This window comes from Panulirus ornatus, chromosome 11 (genome assembly GCF_036320965.1).
Source record: "Panulirus ornatus isolate Po-2019 chromosome 11, ASM3632096v1, whole genome shotgun sequence".
Classification (NCBI taxonomy): domain Eukaryota; kingdom Metazoa; phylum Arthropoda; class Malacostraca; order Decapoda; family Palinuridae; genus Panulirus; species Panulirus ornatus.
This window is the reverse complement of record NC_092234.1, coordinates 4,326,228-4,351,294: the sequence shown is the minus strand read 5'-3', so window position 1 is coordinate 4,351,294 and position 25,067 is coordinate 4,326,228. Positions and strand designations below refer to the sequence as shown.

Here is a 25,067-nt window from a genome sequence, read left to right as displayed (position 1 = left end):
ATAGCAGAACATAACTTTCTGAATTCGTTTGATCATTTTGAGGAACACGAAAGTATCAAATGGTTGAGCGAGAATTTAAAACACAATAACATATTGAAAATGGTTATAATCTTTGTTTCACTCAGGTTAATCAATTCATTGATGTTTTGTTCAGTTCTTAAGGCCAACTCCCAGGTCACATCAGAGGACGTCAATCTCAGAAACCTTCACATCAAAATTATTCATTAAAAGTTTAATCACCTGACGAATATTCAAGTTTAATCACCTGACGAATATTCAAATACGAAGAGTGACTGCTGACTGGTTAAAGTATTCGAAGAGGAAAATATTTCGAATCCACCTGACTTAAGACACAATGCTGAAATTCAGTGCCATAGCATTATAACTATTTAATGTTTGGCCAATGTGAACAGTCGCCCCGAGGGAGCCTAATTATTGGCCATTGAGAACACGGATATCCGAAGACGAGTAATTACAAGCCAATGAAAACACACCTGTTCCAAGGCAGCTTCATTACCGATGAATGAGAACATGGAAATCCAACGACGTGTAATCATTGGCCTGTGTGAGCACAATGGCCCTATGGGACTCGTTCCTCTTGGCCAATAAGAACACGGCTGTGTGTAGGACGCGTTACCACTGGCCAGCGAAAACACCTAATAAACAAATAATCTTAAAAGAAATAGGAAATACAAACTTGTCTAAAAAGATGAGGAGGAGATAAAGGAGGAAGAAGAGAGAAAGAGGAGGAGGTGGAGGAGACCGGACAAGAATGATGAACACGAAGGAAGAGCCAGTTCAATACGTAATTTTTTCATGACCTGATCCTTATAGTTCAGGTCAAAATCCAGGTCAATGACCATCAATTATTCTTATCCAGATCAACAGTTCGAATCGATCGTCTGAGCAGTATTGATACCTGTCCACAACATTCTCAAAATTCTCATTTCCATAGGATGCTAACCAGTTCGTATAGTCGATTTCTCAAGGTCTCGCATTCAAGCCTGAAACAATTTCTCAAAAAATCCAATACATTCGGAAACGTCATCTGTGTTAAATGGATTCGCAACAACAAAACTGCATTACCATTTCTATGACACAGGATGGTTGGGAACCCCTGCACTGAAAAAACAAAAAGTTTACGGGTCACGACCCACATTTCACAGACCTGAAGGGAAGGTCTACGAATTTATAAAAAAAAAAAAAAAAAAAAATGAAAAAAAACTGCCACAAAAAAATATTGCTATTAGCTTAGAAATTCCACGTTTAACTAACATCAAACGTCATTAGAGGTAATAATCCCTTATGTTGGTAGCGAGACGCAAAACTCTACGGCATTGCCTTGCCACAAATCACTAACTCGCGCACAAAAGTCTACGGTGCGACCAACCCAGAGTTCACTATCACCACACGTTCTCCGTGTTCAGTACCGACACACGACTAACACAAGAGTCCATTGCTCTACTGGAATGTAGGAATGTATTGTTTCAGTGTTCTTTACGAGTCTTTGAATACAAGTACTAACCATTTTCATCCATGTGAATGGTTTTGAGGATACGCTAGAATATCCTGTTCTAAGACTTTTTAAATCGATTTCTTTTCTAAGTATTTCTCTCGCATATATCACTTTACAAGTATACTTCCCAAATATATGGTTGTATATACTATCATTTGTATATGCCTTATAGGCAGTTCAGTTCGGACCCAATTTTTCATTTTGAATATCAAATATTTCATAATTTTTTCAAGATATTTTCCTATTAATCTTTCGTCAAATCATTGACAAACATTTCCACTCGTAGAATTTTAATGAACACATTATGTATAATACAAAAAATCAATTGTAGATATTAACATAAAAGTTCCATAGTTTTAAAAAGCCTCTTCCGGTCCACCAAATGCTTTTGAAGAGAACGGCCTAAAATTGAATTCTTCCTCCACTTAAGAAGATCAAAGTAAATGCGAAAACATCAAGCAAAGATCCTGCAAGTTTCTCCCGTGATTTTAATGGTTTCCGTTCTTCCCTCAAGCTTCACTTACTCTATTAAGCCTATTATTGATGGGGTCCCGGGTTACTGATCGGATCCCTGGCTACTTTTGGGGTAACTTGTTACTAATAGGGGTCCCTGGTTACTATTGGTCTCCCTGGTTACTAATGGGGGTCCCTGGTTACTGCTGGGGCTCCAGGTTATCACCAGGGCTCCCGACAATCTTCATAAGGTCCTTGAACAAAAAGAAATCTCTGACCCAAGGATGACTCCTGCGTGGGAGATCACAATTTTGAAAGTCTTTTGACGCGTTGTGAAGTTTCGATGTCTTTACTTAACTTCGATATTCCCTCCAAATTCTCTCCATATTTCGTTGTCTTTGCCATACTTTAATGTACCCCACACTTCGATGTTCCCTTCACTTCTCGTTGTTTCCTCCACACTTCGTTGTCTACACATCACTTCAATGTCACGACCACACTTCGATGTCCCAAGATCTTAAGCTCTTTTTTTGGTACAATTTGTCTCTATGGAGAAAATACTTTTTGCTTGAAATATAGAATGTTTTTGCAACTTGCATATATTGCTGAAACAGACTGCGTTCGCTACATATTCATTTTTTCTGGATGAATACTCATTGTATCTGCAGGTTTGAGGTTAATGGAAAGCCATGAGATCTGTTTATTTTCTCTTATTATAAAAATATACCATTTGTCTTCTTTTTGCTTGATGCTGTTAAATAAAAACCTTTTGGGAATATGTTTTGCATGCAAATCAAATCTCTGCATCGTTTTGACGTTTGCTTTTGATATAGTTCTCTCTCTCTCTCTCTCTCTCTCTCTCTCTCTCTCTCTCTCTCTCTCTCTCTCTCTCTCTCTCTCTCTCAAGCACATGAACCAGATAACATCTCACAGCCCCACATAGATGAGACAAGTATCAGCAACACCTAAAGGATCGTCAGTAAACTACTCTGATCCTTGTGCAAATTTCAAGTCTTCATTATTATGGTAATTTTCGAAGAAATTCCTATGTTATATCGGGGTCCAGCAGTGAACACGTATGCGAAAAGATCATCAACTGGGACTGTAAATTGGATTGTAAATTGGACTGTAAATTGAATTGCAAATTTGATTTTTTTTCCGATGAATTTTAGGGAATAATTAATTTTGACATCAAATAATCTGCATGTATTTTTTCAGGGTGATATTCTAATGTGTTCAATATCTTTATTAGGCAAAAAATATGCAAATCAGACAATCATATCTCAAAGCGTGTTGGCATAAATCCATTTGGCATATATATATATATATATATATATATGTGTGTGTGTGTGTGTCTATTCCTGTCCAGACTCATAGCATCCTTGATATCATTATACAGTCCTGGAACCTCTCTTATGAACCTCCTGTAGCTTCCAGGTTGCGCTCCAGGCGCAGCAGGGTACGGAGGGCCTCCTCGCTGTGCGCTCTTCTGTTCCGCTGACAATGACGCAGCCTCGTCAAAGGCAGCATGTCGTGCCTGGTGTTTATATATATATATATATATATATATATATATATATATATATATATATATATATTTTTTTTTTTTTTAAACTATTCGCCATTTCCCGAGTTAGCGAGGTAGCGTTAAGAACAGAGAACTGGGCCACTGAGGGAATATCCTCACCTGGCCCCCTTCTCTGTTCCTTCTTTTGGAAAATTAAAAAAAATTATATATATATATATATATATATAATATATATATATATATATATATATATAATATATATATATATATATATATATATATATATATATATATATATATATATAATATATATATATATATATATATATATATATATATATATATATATATATATATATATATATATATATATATTATGCATCGGTGAACTGATGAGAACATTATTTCAGCACCAACCCATTGGGAATTATCTAGCTGATTAAAATTATATTGCAGTTCATTTGTTACATAATTACATGTGTTACTAAATTCATAGATAGGCGATTTCATCATATTACCTCGAAATTTTGTTAGCATATATATATATATATATATATATATATATATATATATATATATATATTGTAATTCATTATCTTAGAAAACCTATAATTTACGAGGGGAAGGTTTCTAGGCCCTGCGCCCGTCCCTTTTGCTCGCCTTCTACGACACTTGAGATGCATGGGTAAAACTCAATACAATTTTACGTAATTGGAACATAAGGTTTTAGTTATTTGATTATCTGCATCGTTCTCCCATTTGCTACTTAATCCTATCTTCTCGTATGTTAGCTGATCCTATACAGTTTCCATGACTACTGTTGTTATTAATAGTATATTTTAGTGGTAGAGACAAATTGCTTTGTGATAGCGCTGCATAGATCGTTGCCTCTTTGGTGTCAGCACTACGAGAACAAACATATGTCATTGCACGGCAGGCAATGGGATCATAGCCAATCATGGAAATCGTACGACAGGCAGCGAGATTACAGCTAGTCATAGATCGTCGTACGGCAGGCAACGGAATGAATGTCAATGATAGATCTCCGAACGCAAGGCAGCGGTACCCTAGACAATTATATATACGTAATCTTACAGCATGCAGTGGAATCGGTCATTCACAGGTCATCGTATGACAGGTAGCGGGATCATACCCGATTGTAGTTCATTTACGACAGAGAATGGGATCATAGTAAGCATAAATCATCGTGCGGCAGGCAGAGGGATCGCACTCAATCATAGATCATCGTACGGCAGGCAGCGGATTCACAGCCAGACATAGTTCATCGTACGGCAGGCAGCGAGGATCATGGCATCATGGAGCCAACGACAACAAATTCTGTGATCCTGCCTTTGACCGATTGACCTTACGATTAGTAAGGAGCCACCAGAGCCATGAGAAGTATAAGTGCCAAATATTTGACAAGAAGCGGTGGAGATGATATAGGGGCTCGTGTGTTGAGTAGTCAGTTAACATACTTATCGTCCACTTTCTTGAAGATGATGATGATAATCACACGAGTACAGTCGTTCATGCACAGGTATTGTCATACATTATGTATGCATACCTGCACATACGCAGCCCCATGTATAGATTAATGCATATTCCTGCATGCAAGATATATGGATATTCCTGGGCTCCAGATTTTGAATTTCATCATGCATTCGTTTCGCCTTTGTTACACCTTCCCTTCTGGAGCACTGGTAATATTGCCTTTTCTGTGTATCCAGGTCATAATACTTACGTTTGGAAATGTTACGTCTAGATTCATGCCTGTACACACACACACACACTCTCTCTCTCTCTCTCTCTCTCTCTCTCTCTGAACATTTGCCAGGAGCTGACACCCTCCCCATTGCCTCACCTTGCCTCACACACTCTCAACACATCTCCACCACCAACTCTGTATACGTCATTCCTTCATTATTCACACTTGAGTGCCACTTAAAGCGGACCTCCTGCTCGAGCGCTGCCACAGATATCACTGCCTACCGATCGAACGGTGTGTTTTTCTCGAGGCTCCTCAGACTAAATGAGGTTCAGTCATTAGTTCTATATCACATGAGTTTACTTTCTCTATATGCAAATATTTCATTTGAACATCATTAAAAATGTGATACAGTATCTTGAGTGTATAGGATTTTCAGTTCTTTTCTTTTCAAAGGAATGACTTTAAGATATACAGAGATTTAATTTGTATCTAATCATTATTGATATTCAAGGGCCTTTTCAGGTATGTTTGAATGTGGTATCTCATATTTCAGAAGTTGGTAAATATTAATTAGTTCCTTTATTTGACGTTTATCACAGTGTGTATATTTTGGATCAATGTCTACAGTCTCTCTCTCTCTCTCTCTCTCTCTCTCTCTCTCTCTCTCTCTCTCTCTCTCTCTCTCTCTCTCTCTCTCTCTCGAAGTGCTATCTATCTATCCATCCATCCATCTATCCCTGAAGTGTGTATTACTCTGTGAGGAGTGTTAAAAGATTGGGACCTCTCCAGCTCGCACTATAAGTATTAACATATATCTTTGCATATTCTGTGTCTGTACATTTTGATATGAAGCATGTTTACGTCCAAAGAATTTCTGGTCGATAGACTATTGATGGCTCTACGTGGGGGGGGGGGGGGGATCAATTATTGATGTTCAGTGATGCCTAAAGGTGAGATGGTCATTGAGGGGAGCAAGGTAGGGGAGAAGACCTTCCTGTATCTCGGTTAAATGGTTACGACTGGCAGACTGGAGGAGGAGGAGGAGTCTGCTGTAGTTCTGTTGTATGCTTACTGTAGACAGACAGACGATCTACACGTAGCTGGGTAATGTTTCTTACGTAGAGAAAACAAGGCAGACAGAAAGATGTAACAGAGAAAGGCACACAAGAATATATATTTGAGCATTCGCTCTCTCGTATACATTACACACACACACACACACACACACACACACACACACACACAAAGACATGGAATATACATACAAGGTAAAGAGACGGGGTAATGCGAGTGTAAAACTCTATGCTCGTAACACAAATGTCAATCAAAACACTTGTTACACAAGAATAAATGTACATTGTCCAAAGTACATATGAGAGAGTGAATCTTATTTCTCTGGATAGTGTAGTTTCAGATGTGTGTATGTCGGGTAGACAGGAGTTTAGTATTGGGTAAGGGAAGGTTGTATAGTGTTTGTCAAGTATTGGGTAAGGGAAGGTTGTATAGTGTTTGTCAAGTCATCTGTGTGTGTGTGAATATGTTTGGTCAATACAGTATTTCCTGGGATGGTGAGACCCATGATTACAAGTGCCGGAGTAGTGAGGAATGGGGTCAGCTCCTGTCTGTGATTGTTCTAAATGTTCTGCTTTGTGTGGCTTCTGGTTTTATGTTTGCGTCTAAGGAGATAAATGACCAGAAAGGATAGGCGTAGTTTAGGGTGGTGACGATGAAATGGGATAGAGACAATTATGGAATTCTTTCTCACTGTCGAAACTTTTACTCGTAAGTCTTCTGAAGACATTAGTTTATTGACTGCGTGTTGATGTAATCAGAGACACTCTAGTGTGCATATATTTCATGTGTACACCTCTATATCAACGATCATCAAAATTATTTCCCGGACGATGTAAGGCCATCTTCAAGGCTTTGTAAGCGTGTCGGGGAAATGTCTGAGAATGCATTCCTTTGAGCTGTTACCGAAGCTTTTAACGCAAGGTAAGTGACGTCGCGTTCCGAGCAGAAAACGAGAATTGGGGAGAGAGAGAGAGAGAGAGAGAGAGAGGAGGCAGGGAGACGCAGACGGGCAAACAAACCGACAGAAACCAAAGAACAAAGATAAAAAAAGAATGCAGAGGTAAAAACAGAGAAATGTGTCTGTAAAAAAAAAGAGGATGTGTGTGTGTGTGTGTGTGTGTGTGTGTGTGTGTGTGTGTGTGTGTGTGTAAGCTATCACACGCCTACAATGTTACCTACCTTCCCTTGGCTTCTAAGCCAACATTGATTTTCCCCTCCATACCTAGCCAGACAACAGGTGGCCTCTCTCTCTCTCTCTCTCTCTCTCTCTCTCTCTCTCTCTCTCTCTCTCTCTCTCTCTCTCTCTCTCTCTCTCTCTCTCTCTCTCTCTCTCTCTCTCAGCGTAGTCACCTATCTTGAATGATGTAGGTAAAGTGGGGATATCGGAAATGCATTTTGGAGGGAAAGAAAAAGAGAGGAGAAAACAAACACAAAGAAAGATAGCTAAGGTGGGGAATAGAATGAGAGAGAGTAAAGACGAATTATCGTGATGAGTATCTGGCCAAATATAACACTGTCGTAATAACAGACAAGAAACGGTTAAGGTTCATTCCTTGGACCCATAAGGTTCATTCCTTGGACCCATAAGGTTCATTCCGTGGACCCATAAGGTTCATTCCGTGGACCCATAAGGTTCATTCCGTGGACCCATAAGGTTCATTTCTTGGACCCATAAGGTTCATTCCCTAGAATGGATATAGATAGACCAACTCTTCATAGTACATGTGGATCCGGTGACCCTAACACTAGGATCAACAACTAGAAAATATCATGAATGCCAAAACACAAAAGTGACTCTATCAAAAACACATCCGTAGATGATTGTTTCCAGTCTGTATCTCAGTCTGACACATGAGGACAGTTTCTCGTTTTAGGATGCCATCTTACGTCACATACGTACTGAGCTTCATACACTTCTTGGAACACCTCATTCCATGATCCTTATCATTTTAGGATCCTAAACCATCCAGGATGAGATGATTCCAGACGATAGAAAGTCTGGAACTGTTTCCTTGTGCCTGGAATTGCCAATTAGACATCAAGGTGTTCTCAAATCCCAATAATTCCTGCTAATTAGCCCTGACCTCGCTGATTCCTTAAGCCTTCCTTCACCTCGCACAAAGAGAGAGAGAGAGAGAGAGAGAGAGAGAGAGAGAGAGAGAGAGAGAGAGAGAGAGAGAGTTCACAAGTCTGTCTGCACTACCTTTTTTTTTTAGTTCTTTGCTTTTCCCAACTTTAATATCCAGACTTCATATCAGAGATTTCTTGACTTGAAAATACTAATGTGTGAGCGTGCAGGATCTCTCTCTCTCTCTCTCTCTCTCTCTCTCTCTCTCTCTCTCTCTCTCTCTCTCTCTCTCTCTCTCTCTCTCAGTAATTTTCCATGAATCATGCAAAAGGTATGAATATTGAGTTCTTGATTAAACTGAGCTGTCCACCGCTCAAATGTGAGTGATGGAAGCTTTTTATGTAATAGTGAGTCCATTAGTGTTATTATGTGGGTTAAGTGTGGTGCACTGCATGCTTTATGTCACTTGGCATCACCAGTCTCTCTCTCTCTCTCTCTCTCTCTCTCTCTCTCTCTCTCTCTCTCTCTCTCTCTCTCTCTCTAACAATTAGGTGAAGATATTAATGTCGTGAATATTAGAAATCCATTCTACACGATATCGAACTAAATATGATGCTAGAAGTGGAAGAAAAATTACATTTTAATCATCTGAGTTATGAGAAAAGCATCAGTTCTCCGAAACTTTAATTTTTGACGTGAAATTTGCCGAACAAAAAACTTTGAAGTATGGATTTTCTTCTGGGTAGTTTGGCGTGTCTTGACGGAGTACTGTAAGATATAATATCAATAGACATTTTAAGCATCCATCTATCTTGTCCCCTACGGGAAACGATCCCAATCAACTCATTTGCATACTTCAGAAAGCAAATGTTTTGCCGTCTCAAATGCTAGTATATTTTTGTTTCATTTCACATCGTATCAGAATTGATTATTAGACCGAAATTGGAATTTCATGCTGAGATACAAGGAATATAACTGAATCAGTTGGATTGTTAGAAATGGAATTCTTTTTCATGTTGCCAGCTCCGTTGTCAGAGATATGTAGATTGTAAATACACAAGTTATGTATCGCCTCACCTGTGTTGGGAAATGTTCATAATGTTAAAGGTACCATGACCAGACTACAATATCATCATTCTCTCTCTCTCTCTCTCTCTCTCTCTCTCTCTCTCTCTCTCTCTCTCTAACCCAAGGTGGCGGTGCTCCAACACTGTCTTCAACAAAGGCACCCGGAAATCCTTTAACCTACTCTGTCACCTAACCCTTCCCAGCCTTGAGGTTAAGGGCTTGAGCTAACAAAAGGTCAGCCGAGTAACGAGCTACAGGTGATGACACGATGACCTTTAACCTGTTACATGTCGTTAAGGGGGAAAGGTCACGTAAGCTCACACTCGTAAGACAAGAAAACAGGTTCAGACTACGTAAGGTCAAGTAAAGCCCGGGTTAAGGGTTACGTGACCTTGCCCTCTGGCGAGAGCTGAAGCGTAGCAGGTCAGATAAGGTCAACAGGTGGTTGACATTTAGCTGATGATACAGCCCAGCCTCCAGCAAGCTCGCCTGCAAGCAAGCTCACGGCACAAGGGTCTGAGGTCGTCAAACAGGTGTAGGAGGAGAAAGTAAGATATCATGTGACTCCTGTAAGTCGACACATAGTGTTGATATATCAGCAGTGTGTATATATATATAGTATCATTATACTTTGTCACTTTCTCCCGCGTTAGCGATGTAGCGCAAGGAAACAGACGAAAAAATGGCCCAACCCACCCACATATGTACATACATACACGTCCACACATATACAAACCTATACATACATACACAGACATATACATATATGCACATAATTCATACTTGCTGCGTTTATTCATTCCCGTCGCCACCCCGCCACACATGAAATGACACCCCCCCACCCTCCCCACGCATGCGCGCGAGGTAGTGCTAGGAAAAGACAACAAAGGCCATATTCGTTCACACTAAGTCTCTAGCTGTCATGTATAATGCACCGAAACCACAGCTCCCTTTCCACATCCAGGCCCTACAGAACTTTCCATGGTTTACCCCAGACGCTTCACACACACACACTATATATATATATATATATATATATATATATATATATATATATATATATATATATATATATATGTGTGTGTGTGTGTGTGTGTGTTTCATATCTGGAGTCATCTCTTGGTGTCTTACCCAATATGCGGCATCATATCCCGGGAACGAGCACGTCCAGCCAGGTCTTGATGGGGTATGAGGTCATAGCTGTCTCCTGGCACCCGGGGCCCAGGTCTTGCACACGCAGAGTTCCGATTTTTGATTTTACGTGTCGTCAAACACGTTCAATATTCATCCACAGGTTCGGTACCCTGGGGCGACGTAGTGAAGAATGATGTAAAAACATTACTTTGCATAAACTCGAGGATCGTATTACAATCCATGTTTACAATGTTTCTTGTAAGGTTTCGAATACAATTTCTCTGAAAATGGGTCGTGATTTTCGTTATGAGTTTTAGAATATAATTTATCTGATAATCAGTCGGTATTTGTACAGGAATGAGATTTTTCGTTTTTTCAATCATTGAGTATTGAGACCAGCTTCTGTAGTGAACATTTTGCGTGTATCATTTGCTTCTATAGGGCTACAGTGCCTCTCAGGAAGCAGGCCACGTCCACAGGGTGGGACCACAGGTGTGGATATCAGATGTGTTTATGTTGGAGTGAAGCTCAAGACTGGGTTACAAACACGAGTGTTCAATGCTTTATATATATATATATATATATATATATATATATATATATATATATATATATATATATATATATATATATTCCTTATTTTTTTTGGAGTAGGGCAGTTATATCTTCAAGAAGAGGGAGTCAAACGAGTCATTCCATTGGCAGTGCTTCAGCCAGGTTCTGCCGTCAAGGTTGGCACTCTAGCTGGAATGCCTTGGCATCATTCAGCAAGGCTGGTACTACCCATCAACTGCTGATATTGCTTCAACCCCCACCCACACCCACACCTCCCCCCAAACAATTGATCTGGTCTCGTGTGTGTGTGTGTGTGTGATCTGGCCTCGTGAGTGTGTGTGTGTGTGTGTGTGTGTGTTTACCAGAAATAGGATGTAGTAACAGACATGTATATGACCGATATACCAAGGTATGCGCAATTGATATGGTATATATCCATATACAGAAAATGTGCGAGTAATCAGAAGCGCATACTTGAGCATATCTGCCGAGTGCCTCGCACAGGTGTGTCAAAAGAAAATGCCTGGGAAACACTGCAGGTAAAGACTAAATTGTCTATGAATATGTAATGAGGAATCAAGACAGTATTAAGGCAAAACTGAAATGAATAGACCTGGTCTGTTTAACGTTTCCCAGGACAGACTGTACAAAGAACATAAACAAAGGTTTGACAACCGGTTTTAAAAGCTTTGTGATCTATTTATTGGAGCAACAGTTTACAATCAACGTTTTCAAGCGAACCTTTCATCACAGGCAGAAAAAAAATAGTGGACCAAGAGAGGGTGGAAAAAACTATATGGTCTATTTCTGGCCATCTTTATCCCAAGTATCAGGCGATAAAGGAAAATCGTTGAAGGTGGTGTTTGTGAAGGGGAAAAAAATGGCCTATTTACCGATACCATTTTTTCCCCGCACTACGAGGTTCGAGTTGAACTGATAACCCAGTTAGGCGTCTCCATCATCGACATGTGCAGAACCCGCCTCTCCTACCTGTGGCCTCCAGGGTGTGTGTGTGTGTGTGTGTGTGTGTGTGTGTGTGTGGGTCACCTAGACTTCAACTCTTAACCTACTCCAGCAGATCCAGAAATATATTCTATGCACCAAGTTACAGGAAGGAATAAAGAAAATATCCTTCATTACTGAGGCTAAAGGAACCGCACTTCACTCCCTAAAACCTTAAACCCTAAAGGAACCACACTTCACTCCCTAAAACCTTAAACCCTAAAGGAACCACACTTCACTCCCTAAAACCTTAAACCTAAACATCTTTTTTTCTTACCTTTACCACTAAGTTTAAACTTCACTCATATCCGACCTCAAAACCTCAATCTTGCCCCTTACCAGACGTGCACCACAAGGCTCAAACTTCTTACGTGATACATGAGCTAAACATCCTTCCAAGATGAGGATATAAGACCCAGGACTCCTGCTTCCAAAATCGTACCATCTTGGCCCAAACGTGAGGGTTCCTGGGACCCAAGCAATAAGTATGACCAGAGGGAAGGAATGAAGGAAGGAATGAATGAAAGAGGCAGAGGTGTCCTCGCTTGGTGGTGAAGGAACATGACTCCCCACTTTCTCTCGCCACTAAGCTTAGCTTTCTCTTGCCCCAATAGCCTTATGGCGTAGCCCTCCATTTCTGTCGCTTTTACAGCACATTCAAATGGGGTTTCCAACTCCATCTTCTATTTTTTGTCGATGGGTATCTGACCTTCTTCCGCTTCACTGAACAACTCTCTCTCTCTCTCTCTCTCTCTCTCTCTCTCTCTCTCTCTCTCTCTCTCTCTCTGTCTCTTTTAAGGGTAAGGGTTACTGAACAACAGGCAGCAAAGGGCCCGCCAAAGCTCAGTCACACTTGAGTGTGAATCCAGGGATACATATATATATATATATATATATATATATATATATATATATATATATATATATATATATATATATATAATAATCAGTGGAGACAAGGTACCTCCACATGGCTGAGATGGGGCAACATGAGTGTAAAACTGTCATCATCTTGTACAAAGAAGTAATTATAGACAGGTAATGATGGCTCCTCTGACGAGAGAGGTTCTCTGGCAAGACCACACTCCCTACCTTATGATGGTCATAACAAAGGCTTTCAAGCGTGACTTTTCACTCGCGGTGTAACCTCAAGCAGGCGGACTCCGGTAACACCCATTCGATACAGATAGATAGATAGATACCTTTCATTACTTCTCTGGTAAAATCAACTATTGTCAAAATGTTTCACACCGTAAGACTTGAGTTTGGACGACGCTGTCACTACTTATGAAAAGCTGAGGGAAAATATACGAAACTCGAAGACTTTACGGCAAGGATTCGTAAATCCGCTCGGGAAAATATTATGGTATTTGGATTTCACAAATCTGAGGTTCATAGATTTTTGTCGCTCGGGATGATTGCTGTGCAGTCCGCTGCTGATAAAAACTGTTGAATACGAGTCCGTTAGTCATTTTTGTTCTGTTTTTTGGCTCGAGAGTATTATTCAATAACCGTTTTTCACTGTTAGTGAGTCTGGTCGGAAGAATTGGTTACGAACGGCTTCGTTCTTTCACGGATTTATGTAAACCTTTCATTCTAACTTTGGAAGCATTTAAGAAGATGACGAAGTTAGGTTTAAGTCAGAATTCGTATGATACGTTTTGATTATCTCCACAGTTAATTGAGATATAGTGACATTGGACGGGTTCGCTATTAATGCCAGTATGATGCACTAGTGAATGGCCCTCTGAAGTGCTAAGAATATAATGCAAATCATTATTTGGATGTGAGTACAGGTAAATTATTATAGCAACAAACGCTATATAAGACACAACATAACAGGCACTACATATCATTACATTCTTGGACACCAGAAATTGGTCTAGCTGGCCCAAACAGCAGTTTCCATATCTTCGTCTTCGCTGTCTCAGTACGCTGGGGGACGGTTCGAACTGAGTGAAGCTGCTTCATTCTCTGGCTGAGTGATAGCAAAGGTAATGGTCGCCATCGCGGTACAAGCGCTCAACGACCCTTGATGACGCCCAAGACGACAGTCAGAATCCATGGTCCTCTTATGGACGAGAGTTCGACCCTAAAGTCTCGAACTCGCAGGTTTTGTGGATTCATCTCTCGAGGAGATGCTTCGAACGCTCCTTAGCCCGTGCTCAAACTGGCAACAGGAGACGAGGGAAGTTCCTTCTTATTTTCCATGCAGTAAATGTGAGGGGGAGGAGGGAAGGGGAGCCGCTGGTCCAGGAGAGATGGTTATTGAGCCGTGTGGCCGCTGGTGGAGCCTTGTTGCCTGCAATACTGAGATGGAGTTTGACGGCTGATGGTCGGTGCCTCCCACATGGACGCCCTTGGACGTGTGATGAGACCGACATATTGGAGAAATATCTCTCTCGACTCCACACTCCTCCTCCTCCTCCATGAAGACTCTAGTCACGGACAGTAGTTGTCCCTGGGGTGAAGACTTTCCCGACAAGGAGAGACAGCTAGATATCCAGGTAATAAACGATCCAAGAGTCATTACTGCCAGCCGATACTCCCGGATAATCCACTCACCCCAGCTGATGACTCTGTGTTTTCTACGTCAAGATGGGTAGGTAGGTAGGTGGGTGGGTAGGTAGGTAGGTAGGTAGGGGTTGAATGGTAAGGGATAGAGGGTCACGAGTCAGTGTGTGGCGGTAGGCCGCCCCGGACCTCAACTGTTTCACAATGCTGGCCAGGCAGGGGCTAATGGTCGTTCAGACGGACCATCTGTTACATGGTGGACTCGCCTGTTGGTGGTGGTGGGGGAAGCGCGGAGAAGAATGGGTAAGTCTCCTTCTGTTGGAGAAGATTGGTAGTGATGGCGGTAGTGATGGAGAGACGGTACCTTCTGGTCTACGAGAGAGAGAGAGAGAGAGAGAGAGAGAGAGAGAGAGAGAGATGATGTAAGACTAAGGACAAGGAAGATGGCTTATCAGAATGAGACACAATGTGTGTCAAAGATGTTAATGTCGTTGTACGTGTCATGAGACCAGACACGAAGATACAGACTGGGAAATGGAACAAAGAAGCAATACATCTAGAGAAAATTTTATAAAGAATGAAAACTGTAACAAGTTCTAGACGCATAGAAGTAAAGAAAAAAAAATCGATGAAATAAAAACATGATTAAAACACGAAGAACAGGAGAATAACTGAGTGTGATACCATTTCTCTGGCGAATCCGGACATAGAATAAGAAGTTAAAAAGGTTAATGAAATGATAGTTTCAAAGTATGGTGTGGAGATCACGTCCTCGACCTTTAGTTTTCCTCCTCCAAGACTGAAAATTGGGAGGGAGGTTAAACATACCCTCCTCCAAAACCCAAGCATGTAGGGGTATATAACGTAGTCTCACCCTCAGACCCAAGTTTCTCCTAACTTCAAAAGTTACCTTGTTAATATACTTTACAAAATCTTGCCGTCATAAAAATTCGTCAGACTATTTTCCTCCCCCATCTACTTCGACGGTCTCCATCTCATCTGGCAGGATCTAGAATCATCACCTCTTTGGTCATGGCTTGCCACTGCAAATGCGTTTTCTTATTTACAAACATATATTCAGCACATCTAATCTCTCGGCTTTCCTGTAATCCGCATGCAATTTGCTGTACCCCAAGGCTGTATCAATGTCAGTGGATGGAGAGGAGTATAGGCTTGTGGAGAACGTTCTCCCTACAAAGGAGTCCATCATTTCCCTGCTCCTGAGTGCAGCGCAGCCTCGAAGCTGCATGAGCCCCATTAAAGAGGTTCTCAGGTTATATAACAATAATGATAATTGATAATGATAATCAGTGTCTTCGTACAAGTAAGCTGCCCAGCTGGGTGGAATTGTTTGCACGTCTGCCATCTTGTTTGTTTACTTTTAATGTTGTCTGGTGAGAGTTAGCACGTCCGCCATCTTGTTTACTTTTAATGTTGTCTTCTGAGAGTTTGCAGCCAGAGAGGCTGGGCCATGAGCCGAGTGTCAACAATCACGAAAGCATTGGAAGTCTTTGACTTTGCAAAGTTCGTCTTGTATCACCTGAAAGAAAAATTTGCGTCCAGCAAAAGTTGAAATTGTGAATTGCAAAAAAGAGATAAAAAGAAAATGGATAATTTCTTATCAAAGTTAGAGGCAGCTAGATGAAAGTCACGTGTAATACCTTCAAAGTATGAATATTTTCACTTAAGATGGAATCAAACTGAACACCGAATTGAACGTCAGGATCGTAGACTGGCAGGAGTAGTGATTTCTGGCCACATATCAAAACATTTTGGCTGAAAAAAGAAAATATATAAATAAACGGTGCAGTTCGTAAATATTTTCCTGACCAAAAATTTTTATTCAAACTTAGAATGTTTGTACATCGGCGAAATGCCCATGTGATTTGTATGTGTGTGTGTGTGTGTGTGTGTGTGTGTGGCCAGACGATCAGTGTAGTGAGAGCAGACCCTCGCCCCTCCACCTACCTATCCTCTATAATGCCTCTCTCCATAACGTTATCAGTGTCCACCCCGACGCTCACCCTTCTCTTCTGCTTCATTCCCCACCCTGTTCTCCCTCAGGGTTTTCTCTCCTCTCTGCAGAGAGAGAGAGAGAGAGAGAGAGAGAGAGAGAGAGAGAGAGAGAGAGAGAGGTTCACATTAACAAAATGAGGTTCACAATCCAGCGCATCGGGAGGGGATTTGGCCAGGGAATTTGCATGGGCCGTTGTTGTGTATGTGGGCAGTGCCCACTTTTCTTCCCCTTGCCAGACACTTGATAGTGTCATTGTGTGGTGGTCGCTCACACGAGCCTGCTGCTGCCAGTGAGGAGGACGGGTGTTGTTGGGGTGAGGTAAGGACAAAGCACAGTAGATATGTATTGTTTGTGGGTTTGCCCGTGTTTGTTTGCAGTGAGGCTGATTGTCTGTGAATCTGTTTGTGTTTGGCCATATGTTCCTCTGTGTGTGTGTGTTTGAGTTGGTGGGTCTCTTTGTGTTTGTGTATTTGTATTTGTTTTTACTTTGCCTGCAAGTGTGTGTGTGTGTATGATTATCTACTCGTCTATCTCATGCTTTGTGTAACCATGTCCATGTGTGTATGTTTCTGCATATCTGTGATGACTATTTTTTGTGTGTAACGAGGAAAGTTTCACGCTCGTGTTAACCTTGTATATATGTACCACGTCTTCATTCCCATGTACACACACACACACACACACACACAAGCCTAAACCGTGTGTGTAGCATGAAATAAGACTTTGATATGAAAAAATTAAAAAAGATGAAGCTAATAGAATATGATAAAAAATGGGAAATATTACGTATAAGAAATCTAATCCAGATGATTAGGATTAGAGGAAAAAAATCATGTTATCATTGAAACTAAATTAAAGCCAAAAACTTTTTGGTTGTGGCTTTACAATCTATTCTATTCGGCCAGTGGCCATAGCACGACCAGCCCATCAATTCCAGTGTTGCCATCAGGTCGTATAAAGAATGTCCACTACCTGACAAATGTTGCCAATAACGAGGAAATTTCCCCAACTTAGGGAGGGAAATCACTAGATGGATGTTATGTTATGTGCAGGATTGTCTGATTTCCCTAACACCAATCTCCTCCACCAGTGTCCTGCTTAGTCTGTTTTCCATTTTATTTTTGATCATTGTCATCATTCTCTCTCTCTCTCTCTCTCTCTCTCTCACTATATCATCAGACCAGACTCTGCCTGAGACAACAGCTCGCGATTATATCCACAACACTCGCAGAGTTGACCAAGGACTTAGCTAAACCCCCGACCCCACCCCACAACCTCGCTCAGGGAGTGATACAGCCCCCATCCCCCTTACAGCACAGCCTTGACCAGAGAGGGAGTAAAACCTCCCTTCAAAACAGGCTGACCAAGAGGGAGAGGAGGAGGAGGAGGAATGGTAGAAAGGAAGTGCCTGAAAAGGCCACTTAGCACCAGATCCCCTGAGTGTTTGTTTATCATTAGGCTGTGTACCACCTCCAGCTATGGAGGCTAAGTTTACACTGAGGGTATCCTTGGGGGACGCTCTCTATGGGTCGGGTTACCACTGCTACATTGTGTAGCGCAGGGTAGTTGAAGGGGTGGAGAGAAAACGGACGTGTATTCATACACATGTACTATACATATATGTATGAAACGTGTATTCATACACATGTATTTTACATATATGAAAAATATGTACATATACTATACATAAATGTATTCATAAACATATACAATACATAAGTGTGAGACATGTATTACTATACAAACATGTACAAAACATCACATCTAACTTCCATTACATTCTAGTTGAACAAGCTATGATTGTTTATCTTATTTCTAAAACGTTTCATCATTTTGCTGACCATAATGACTTCTAAGAAATGGTCACAAAAGGAAGGACCAAGCGCTGCTTAGTGCACCAAATGCACTCGACCATTCCCTGGTTTTTTGCTTGGAAAATTGCTACGCCATAACCTTTCCTTTTCTCGCCCATTATCTCCTCCTAAAATTACTTTTAGACATATCTAGCTTAAGCAAAGTTAGGCAAAGTAAGGTTGTCTTGATACGAGTATATATATATATATATATATATATATATATATATATATATATATATATATATATATATATATATATATATATATTGTTTATTCTTTCACAATTAAGGTTTTCATGTTTACATACCCGTTCATCAACTTTTATTGTTTTATGACTAGAAAACTCTGAGTTATTTGACTTTAAAAAAAAACTATGTGAAATATGACATAGGGAAACATTGATACAATTCGCAAACTAATGAATTACATGAAACAATTACAGTTTATTGGTTACGCCCCAGGAACCATTACGCCCCAGGAGTTTGTCATGGAAGCTATGATGGCTGACGCTATGTGATGGTTTGTGAGAGAGAGAGAGAGAGAGAGAGAGAGAGAGAGAGAGAGAGAGAGAGTTCGTGTGTGCTTTTATTGTAGAATGGGTGTTTTGTTCCCTTGTCATAAAAACAATAAAAGTTGATGAACGAAAATTTAAACATGAAACCCTTAATTGTAAAAGAATAACCAATATATATATATATATATATATATATATATATATATATATATATATATATATATATATATATATATATATGACTTTGCGAAACAAATCACTATCTCAAAACGTATGCATTTTTTTCATTTTATCTGTAATTGATTTTCTATCACTAATACTATCTTACGTTGTTGTTTGCCCTGGTATGACTATCTTATTTACTGGTATTTCTCTTCACCAGAGGATGATATGGATGATTTCAGCCTCCACGTCCAACGGTATAGGCCGGAGGAACTGGACAAGTTGACGAAAACCACAAAATTTACCAGGAAGGAGATCCAGCTTATATACAGAGGCTTCAAACAGGTGAGAAACCTCTCCCCCTCTCTCTCTCTCTATCTATCTATCTATCTATCTATCTATCTATCTATATATATATATATATATATATATATATATATATATATATATATATAAAATGATACTGAGAGTGAAAGAGTATTGAAGGCTGGCAACAGGTGTGAGAAAGAGAAACGGCATCACCAGGTACAGAGTGTGGGATTTGCATAAATGAAACTGAAACGCCACACTCCCCCCTCGACCTACGCTCCTGTATGTCAGAGGTTTAGCTCCGACTGTTTATGAGAGAGAGAGAGAGAGAGAGAGAGAGAGAGAGAGAGAGAGAGAGAGAGGCTAAACTCGTGGCCATCATGTATATTTGAGGTGATATTTGGATTCATGTTAGTGTTGCTGTATGCAAAGTCATCCTCGTCGAGATTGCACCATCGTCAGTGGACGAAAAGAAGCACACAGTCTACTCGTTCTCATGCCAGACGAGTTCATTTCTTACCTGCTACTGGTTGTAGCGCAGCTTTGGAACTGCAGGAGCCCCGTAAATAGGGTTCTTTGGTTATAATATATATATATATATATATATATATATATATATATATATATATATATATATATATATATATATATATATATAATCCAGTCACTGAATTCGCATACGAATGAGCCAGCTTTAGTCAAGTCAAAATAGACGGACACATGATATTAGCACTAACATGTATAGCATTTTATGATTTTCTTTTAATTACTAACTTGTTCATATCAGTGGTGAGGAAAAATGAAAAGTTATTCAAACATTTTACCTGAAGAAGAAGCAGTGCAGAGCCTGGTTTATTATTACATGATTATATTAATCTATGTTGAAAATCATCCAGGTAGAAGCTTTCTTTTTAATTATAATTCTAAACATTCTTATGAATACCTGAGTATCATAATTTCTTTAAAATCTAGGTTTCATAAGTGAAAATTTGTCTACGTCTTAGACGATTTCAGTACTATGATAATACAGACGCATCTTTGTACATGGAATACAGTTTTGCCGCTGTATCCGGTTATACGAGTGTATCCGGTCGATCGATGAAACTCCGGATACGTAATGCCATATATCAGGAAGAGAATAGTGGGAGGGAAGGGGATGAAGATAGAAGGAAGATATACGGTATACCGAAGGCAGAATGACTTGTAGAGTGGAAGAGAATTGTGAAGTGAGATGGCCGGAGTGTCGCCTGTGTGGGAAGAAATACTGTGGGAGATGGCTCCGGAAACACAGCGTGGGAGGAGATGCGGGAGTGTGGGTGTGTGTGTGTAAGTGTGGGTGTGTGTGTGTATAAGTGTGGGTGTGAGTGTGGGTGTGTGTGTGTAAGTGTGGGTGTGTGTGTGTATAAGTGTGGGTGTGTGTGTGGGTGTGTTTGTATAAGTGTGGGTGTGTGTGTGTGTGTGTGTGTGGGTGTGTGTGTGTTGAGACACCAGGCGGCAGAGACTTGTGCTCACCGAGACGGAGAAAGTGAGGAGGAAAAAGGCAAATCATGACAGAATAAGAGAAAGAGAGAGGATGATAAATAAAGAAATAGACGCAGATCTGAACAAAGATGTAGACAAATGTGTGTGTGTGTGTGTGTGTGTGTGTGTGTGTGTGTGTGTGTGTGTGTGTGATGGGAATGCCAGTTCAACATGTTCATCACAAGGAAAATGAAAGAAAACGAAACTGGATAGTCTCTCTCGTCCAAGATGGTCTTCGGGTTGGTCGCTAATGAGCCTCATATCACAGGCAAGCAGTGCCAACGCTGTTCACTTGTTCATCATGGAATTCCTGCAGTGAATGTTCATTCATTCACGGTAAATGTAAAGCACCTTGGGAGTGGCTACGTAGCTCAGGACTGACCCAAAACTGGAATTTTAATGATGTCGAGGAACTTTCTTCCTGACCTGACACCTAAGCCATTAATGCATCACTGAATGATGGTCATGTTCCAATGAATATATATATATATATAATATATATATATATATATATATGTATATATATATCCTTCCTTTTCCTTCATACCATTCACCATCTCCCGCGTTAGCGAGGTTGCGTTAAGAACAGAGGACTGGACCTTTGAGGGAATATCCTCACCTGGCCCCCTTCTCTGTTCCTTCTTTTGGAAAATAAAAAAGGAAAAAAGAAAATACGAGAGGGGGAGGATTTCCAGCCACCCGCTCCTTCCCCTTTTAGTCGCATTCTACGACACGAAATACCTTGGTAAAGGTAGATACAGGCGACGAAGGTGCTGGTTGTAACGTGCCATTCGTTTCACGTAGGTCTGTGCCTGGCTCTCGCTAACCAGTCATGCAGCCTCCTACCCCCCTACAGTAAGGTATTGACCTCCCTCCCATGCACTGAGCTCATGAACATGTCTGACAAGCTGGTGTGCATGGTGCTGGCTCATGCTCTTTAACTAAGAGTTTTCTCAGTTATGCTCTCTCTCTCTCTCTCTCTCTCTCTCTCTCTCTCTCTCTCTCTCTCTCTCTCTCTCTCTCTCTCTCTCTCTCTCACTTACCCTTCATAACCTCGGCTTGCTCAACTCTCTCCAGGATCTTTCTTTTTCTTTTTTTGGAATATAAACGAGAGGCAAAGCATGTGAAGTGAGGTCCACTCCAGTTTTAACGACGTGGCCTCCTCGTTAACCTCATTCAAAGGATTGCTGGTGGAGGGGCTAAAGCATTAGAATATTATTCCATGGTTTGTAGACTGGAAATTGCGGTAAAAATTGAGCTGTGTACAATCATTTAGTCTCTCCCTAAGTCAGATTATATTTCAGCATATGTACGCAGACAATACGAACTATATTCAGTATTCAGTATATCAGTTTCAGAATAGAGGGTAGCTAATAAGATCTATACAGGGTAACTAGGTGATCCATGGAGGGTAACTAGGTAATCCATAGAGGGTAATTAGGTAATCCATACAGGGTAACTAGGTAATCCATAGAGAGTAAGTAGGCATTCTGCAGAGGGTACCTAGGCTATCCATATAGGGTAACTAACTATCCATAGTGGTAACAGGATGATCCACATAGGGTACAGAAATATCCAAATAGGGCATCTAGATAGTTCATACAAGGTAAATACGAGGTAATCCAGCGAGGGTGCATTAGATTATCCACGTCTTATGGAATCTAGAGAATCTAAGGGGGTGTATCTAGTCTAGAAATTATAGGGTATAATTTGAGTTTTCCTGAGCTGGCTCATGCTTAGGGAAATCCATCTTCTGTGTGTCATAGCAGAGCACCCGAAGGGGAACCATTTTTCTTACCTCAAAAAAGACCTTATCGGCGAAACGTCATTGGTCCACAACGCGAGCTTCGCCTAAAGTGTAAAATATGCCATTTTTCCTTTGTGGTCCATAGATCGCCGGGTAAAGAGAGAGGCTACGTATGTGGTGGTAAAGATACACCTCTCTCTCTCTCTCTCTCTCTCTCTCTCTCTCTCTACAAGGTTGAGGATTTTTCCATCTGTGACTCGAACTGAGTCGTGTTGAGGAGACAGATCTGTAGCCGTGTAGAGTGAGGTTAAGGTGAAGACGTGTCTGTGTAGTGCACCCTCCCCAGACACACGGCCCTCAGTACCCACCTGGTCATCTTGCATACAGCTAGGAGCGGGTATGTGTGTGTTCTCATCCTCACTACTTCGGATGCCTCGTCTCTAGCGTAGACACAATTCTTGTTGGATTCGTTTCAGTTGAGCACTTTCTCCATCCTCCGAGACTCTCTTCAAGGAATAAGATCGCATTTTGTTTAGTTTTGTTTTGAAGGTGATTCATTTTCCAAGTGAATGACACTAAACTGTTCACTGCCTTGAAGATGCATATTCACTATCATCATCATTCCACTGAATATGACTGTAATAATTCATGCTCGTATCATTCAAGTGGGCTAAAACTCTGGTCGGATCTCGCTGTCGCTCTTCAAAAGCTTTTAGATTCTTAAATCAACGATAAGTGGTGTGAGGGAAGTCTTCTAGTCTCGCTTGGAGATTCAACTTATCATGAAAGTGAAATAACTGAGAAGCACTTTGGGAGTTCCATCTCTCACTTTAACATACTTAAGCGTTGGTTGAGAAGAAGTGTAAGTGACTCGTGAGGTTAGATGTACCTGGTGCACTACATGGAGTGGTGATGGTTGATTGTTCCAAGTCTTCTGCAGACCACAACCCTGAAGTCCCTCCAATGGAGGTTGACATGTCATCCTTTATCCATGACTTAGGTCCAGACAAGACTTTCCTTTCCCAGCTAGTACCTAATGCATGATTTCCCTACTCGAAGTCATGAATATCAATCTCTAACAGCTTCCTCCATTTGACCTATCACCAAGTTCTGGGCAAGCTCCCCACTCACAAAGTGATCACGTACTCGTAAATCAGTGACCTTTAATTTTCTTAAGATCTTTGATCTTGTGAATTTGTATAATTGAGGCAGTTCTAAAAAGAAATCCTGTATCCAATGGCTTTCTCAGCATAGGTGCAGAAGGTTTTGTTTACCCAAGCGACTTATTCGTTTACTTTATGAGAAAGTAGCTCAGATGCCCCCCACTCCCCCATCAACTCGTCTTCCCAGAATTTCTCCATTATTTTCCCGACAAAATTGCTGACGAGAAACACAGTCTTATTCATTCAAAAAAAGAAAGAAAAGATTCCTCGGTTCTCAACCACAGGTGTGTCCCGCAGGGTCCTCTCTTGTCTCCCACGTCCTTCAGCTTTTTCATCAATGACACTTTTTCTGCAGTAAAACTGACAAGGAAACAACCATTAAATTCATTTCCTCCATTCCCATCTCCTTTATCTCTATATCTTTATCTCTCACATGCCTTCAATAGTATTCCATTTTCCTATTTCATTAGACACTACTTAGATTATTTTCTCTGTGCAATCCTGTCTCTTCAAGGAGAAGCTGTGGTGGAATATGACTGTGAAAGCAAGACGTGAACCATGTAGTTGGTCGTTGTGGTTTGTTGTTAAAAGTTATGAGCAAGGTCTTGCATGTATTAAAAGGGAAATAAATCTCGGTTTTCATTAGCATTTTTTTAAGATTTGTTCCGAATAAATCTATGGTATGTGCGTATGTAAATATAGGTGTACCTGTGTGGGTATATGTCTATTTTGTATATGTATATATGTATGCCTTTTACCTTATGCTAAGTATGTGTATGTCTGTGTTCGTATATCTGTGTCTGTATGTATGTGTGAGAGATTTCGCGGTATATGTATGTATATATGAATATGTAAATGTATTAGTTATAGGCGTATGTATGTATGTACGTATGTATGTATTACCAGTCCCCACGAGGTCACCCTCATCTGAGCGGCTCTCTCCTACTTGGACACGTTGTCCTCCTTCAAGTGGCAACTTGGAAGTCGTCCTCCATCCAGTCATTACTTGGTTGTAGGGTCTCCTTGTGGGCCCCGTCTGGCCTGGCCTGGCCCTCAGCACGGCCAACTACATCCTTCATTCATTTGCTCCCTGTGCTTCATTTCTTGCTTCACCTGATTCATTCCCTCGCTCCACGTGTTTCATACCTTGCTTCA

At 40.7% G+C, this 25,067-nt stretch overlaps 1 protein-coding gene across 7 annotated transcripts in view; it reads left to right on the top strand.

The window, feature by feature from the left end:
• Positions 1 to 25,067, top strand: part of LOC139751225 (Kv channel-interacting protein 4-like) — a 196,255-nt gene that overhangs the window by 147,882 nt on the left and 23,306 nt on the right. For all 7 annotated transcript variants that reach the window (XM_071666432.1, XM_071666433.1, XM_071666434.1 and 4 more), the window contains one exon: positions 19,393 to 19,517. In XM_071666432.1, coding sequence (XP_071522533.1) covers positions 19,401 to 19,517 — 117 coding nt within the window. In that variant the 5' untranslated portion in view covers positions 19,393 to 19,400. The remainder of the gene's footprint in view (positions 1 to 19,392; positions 19,518 to 25,067) is intronic.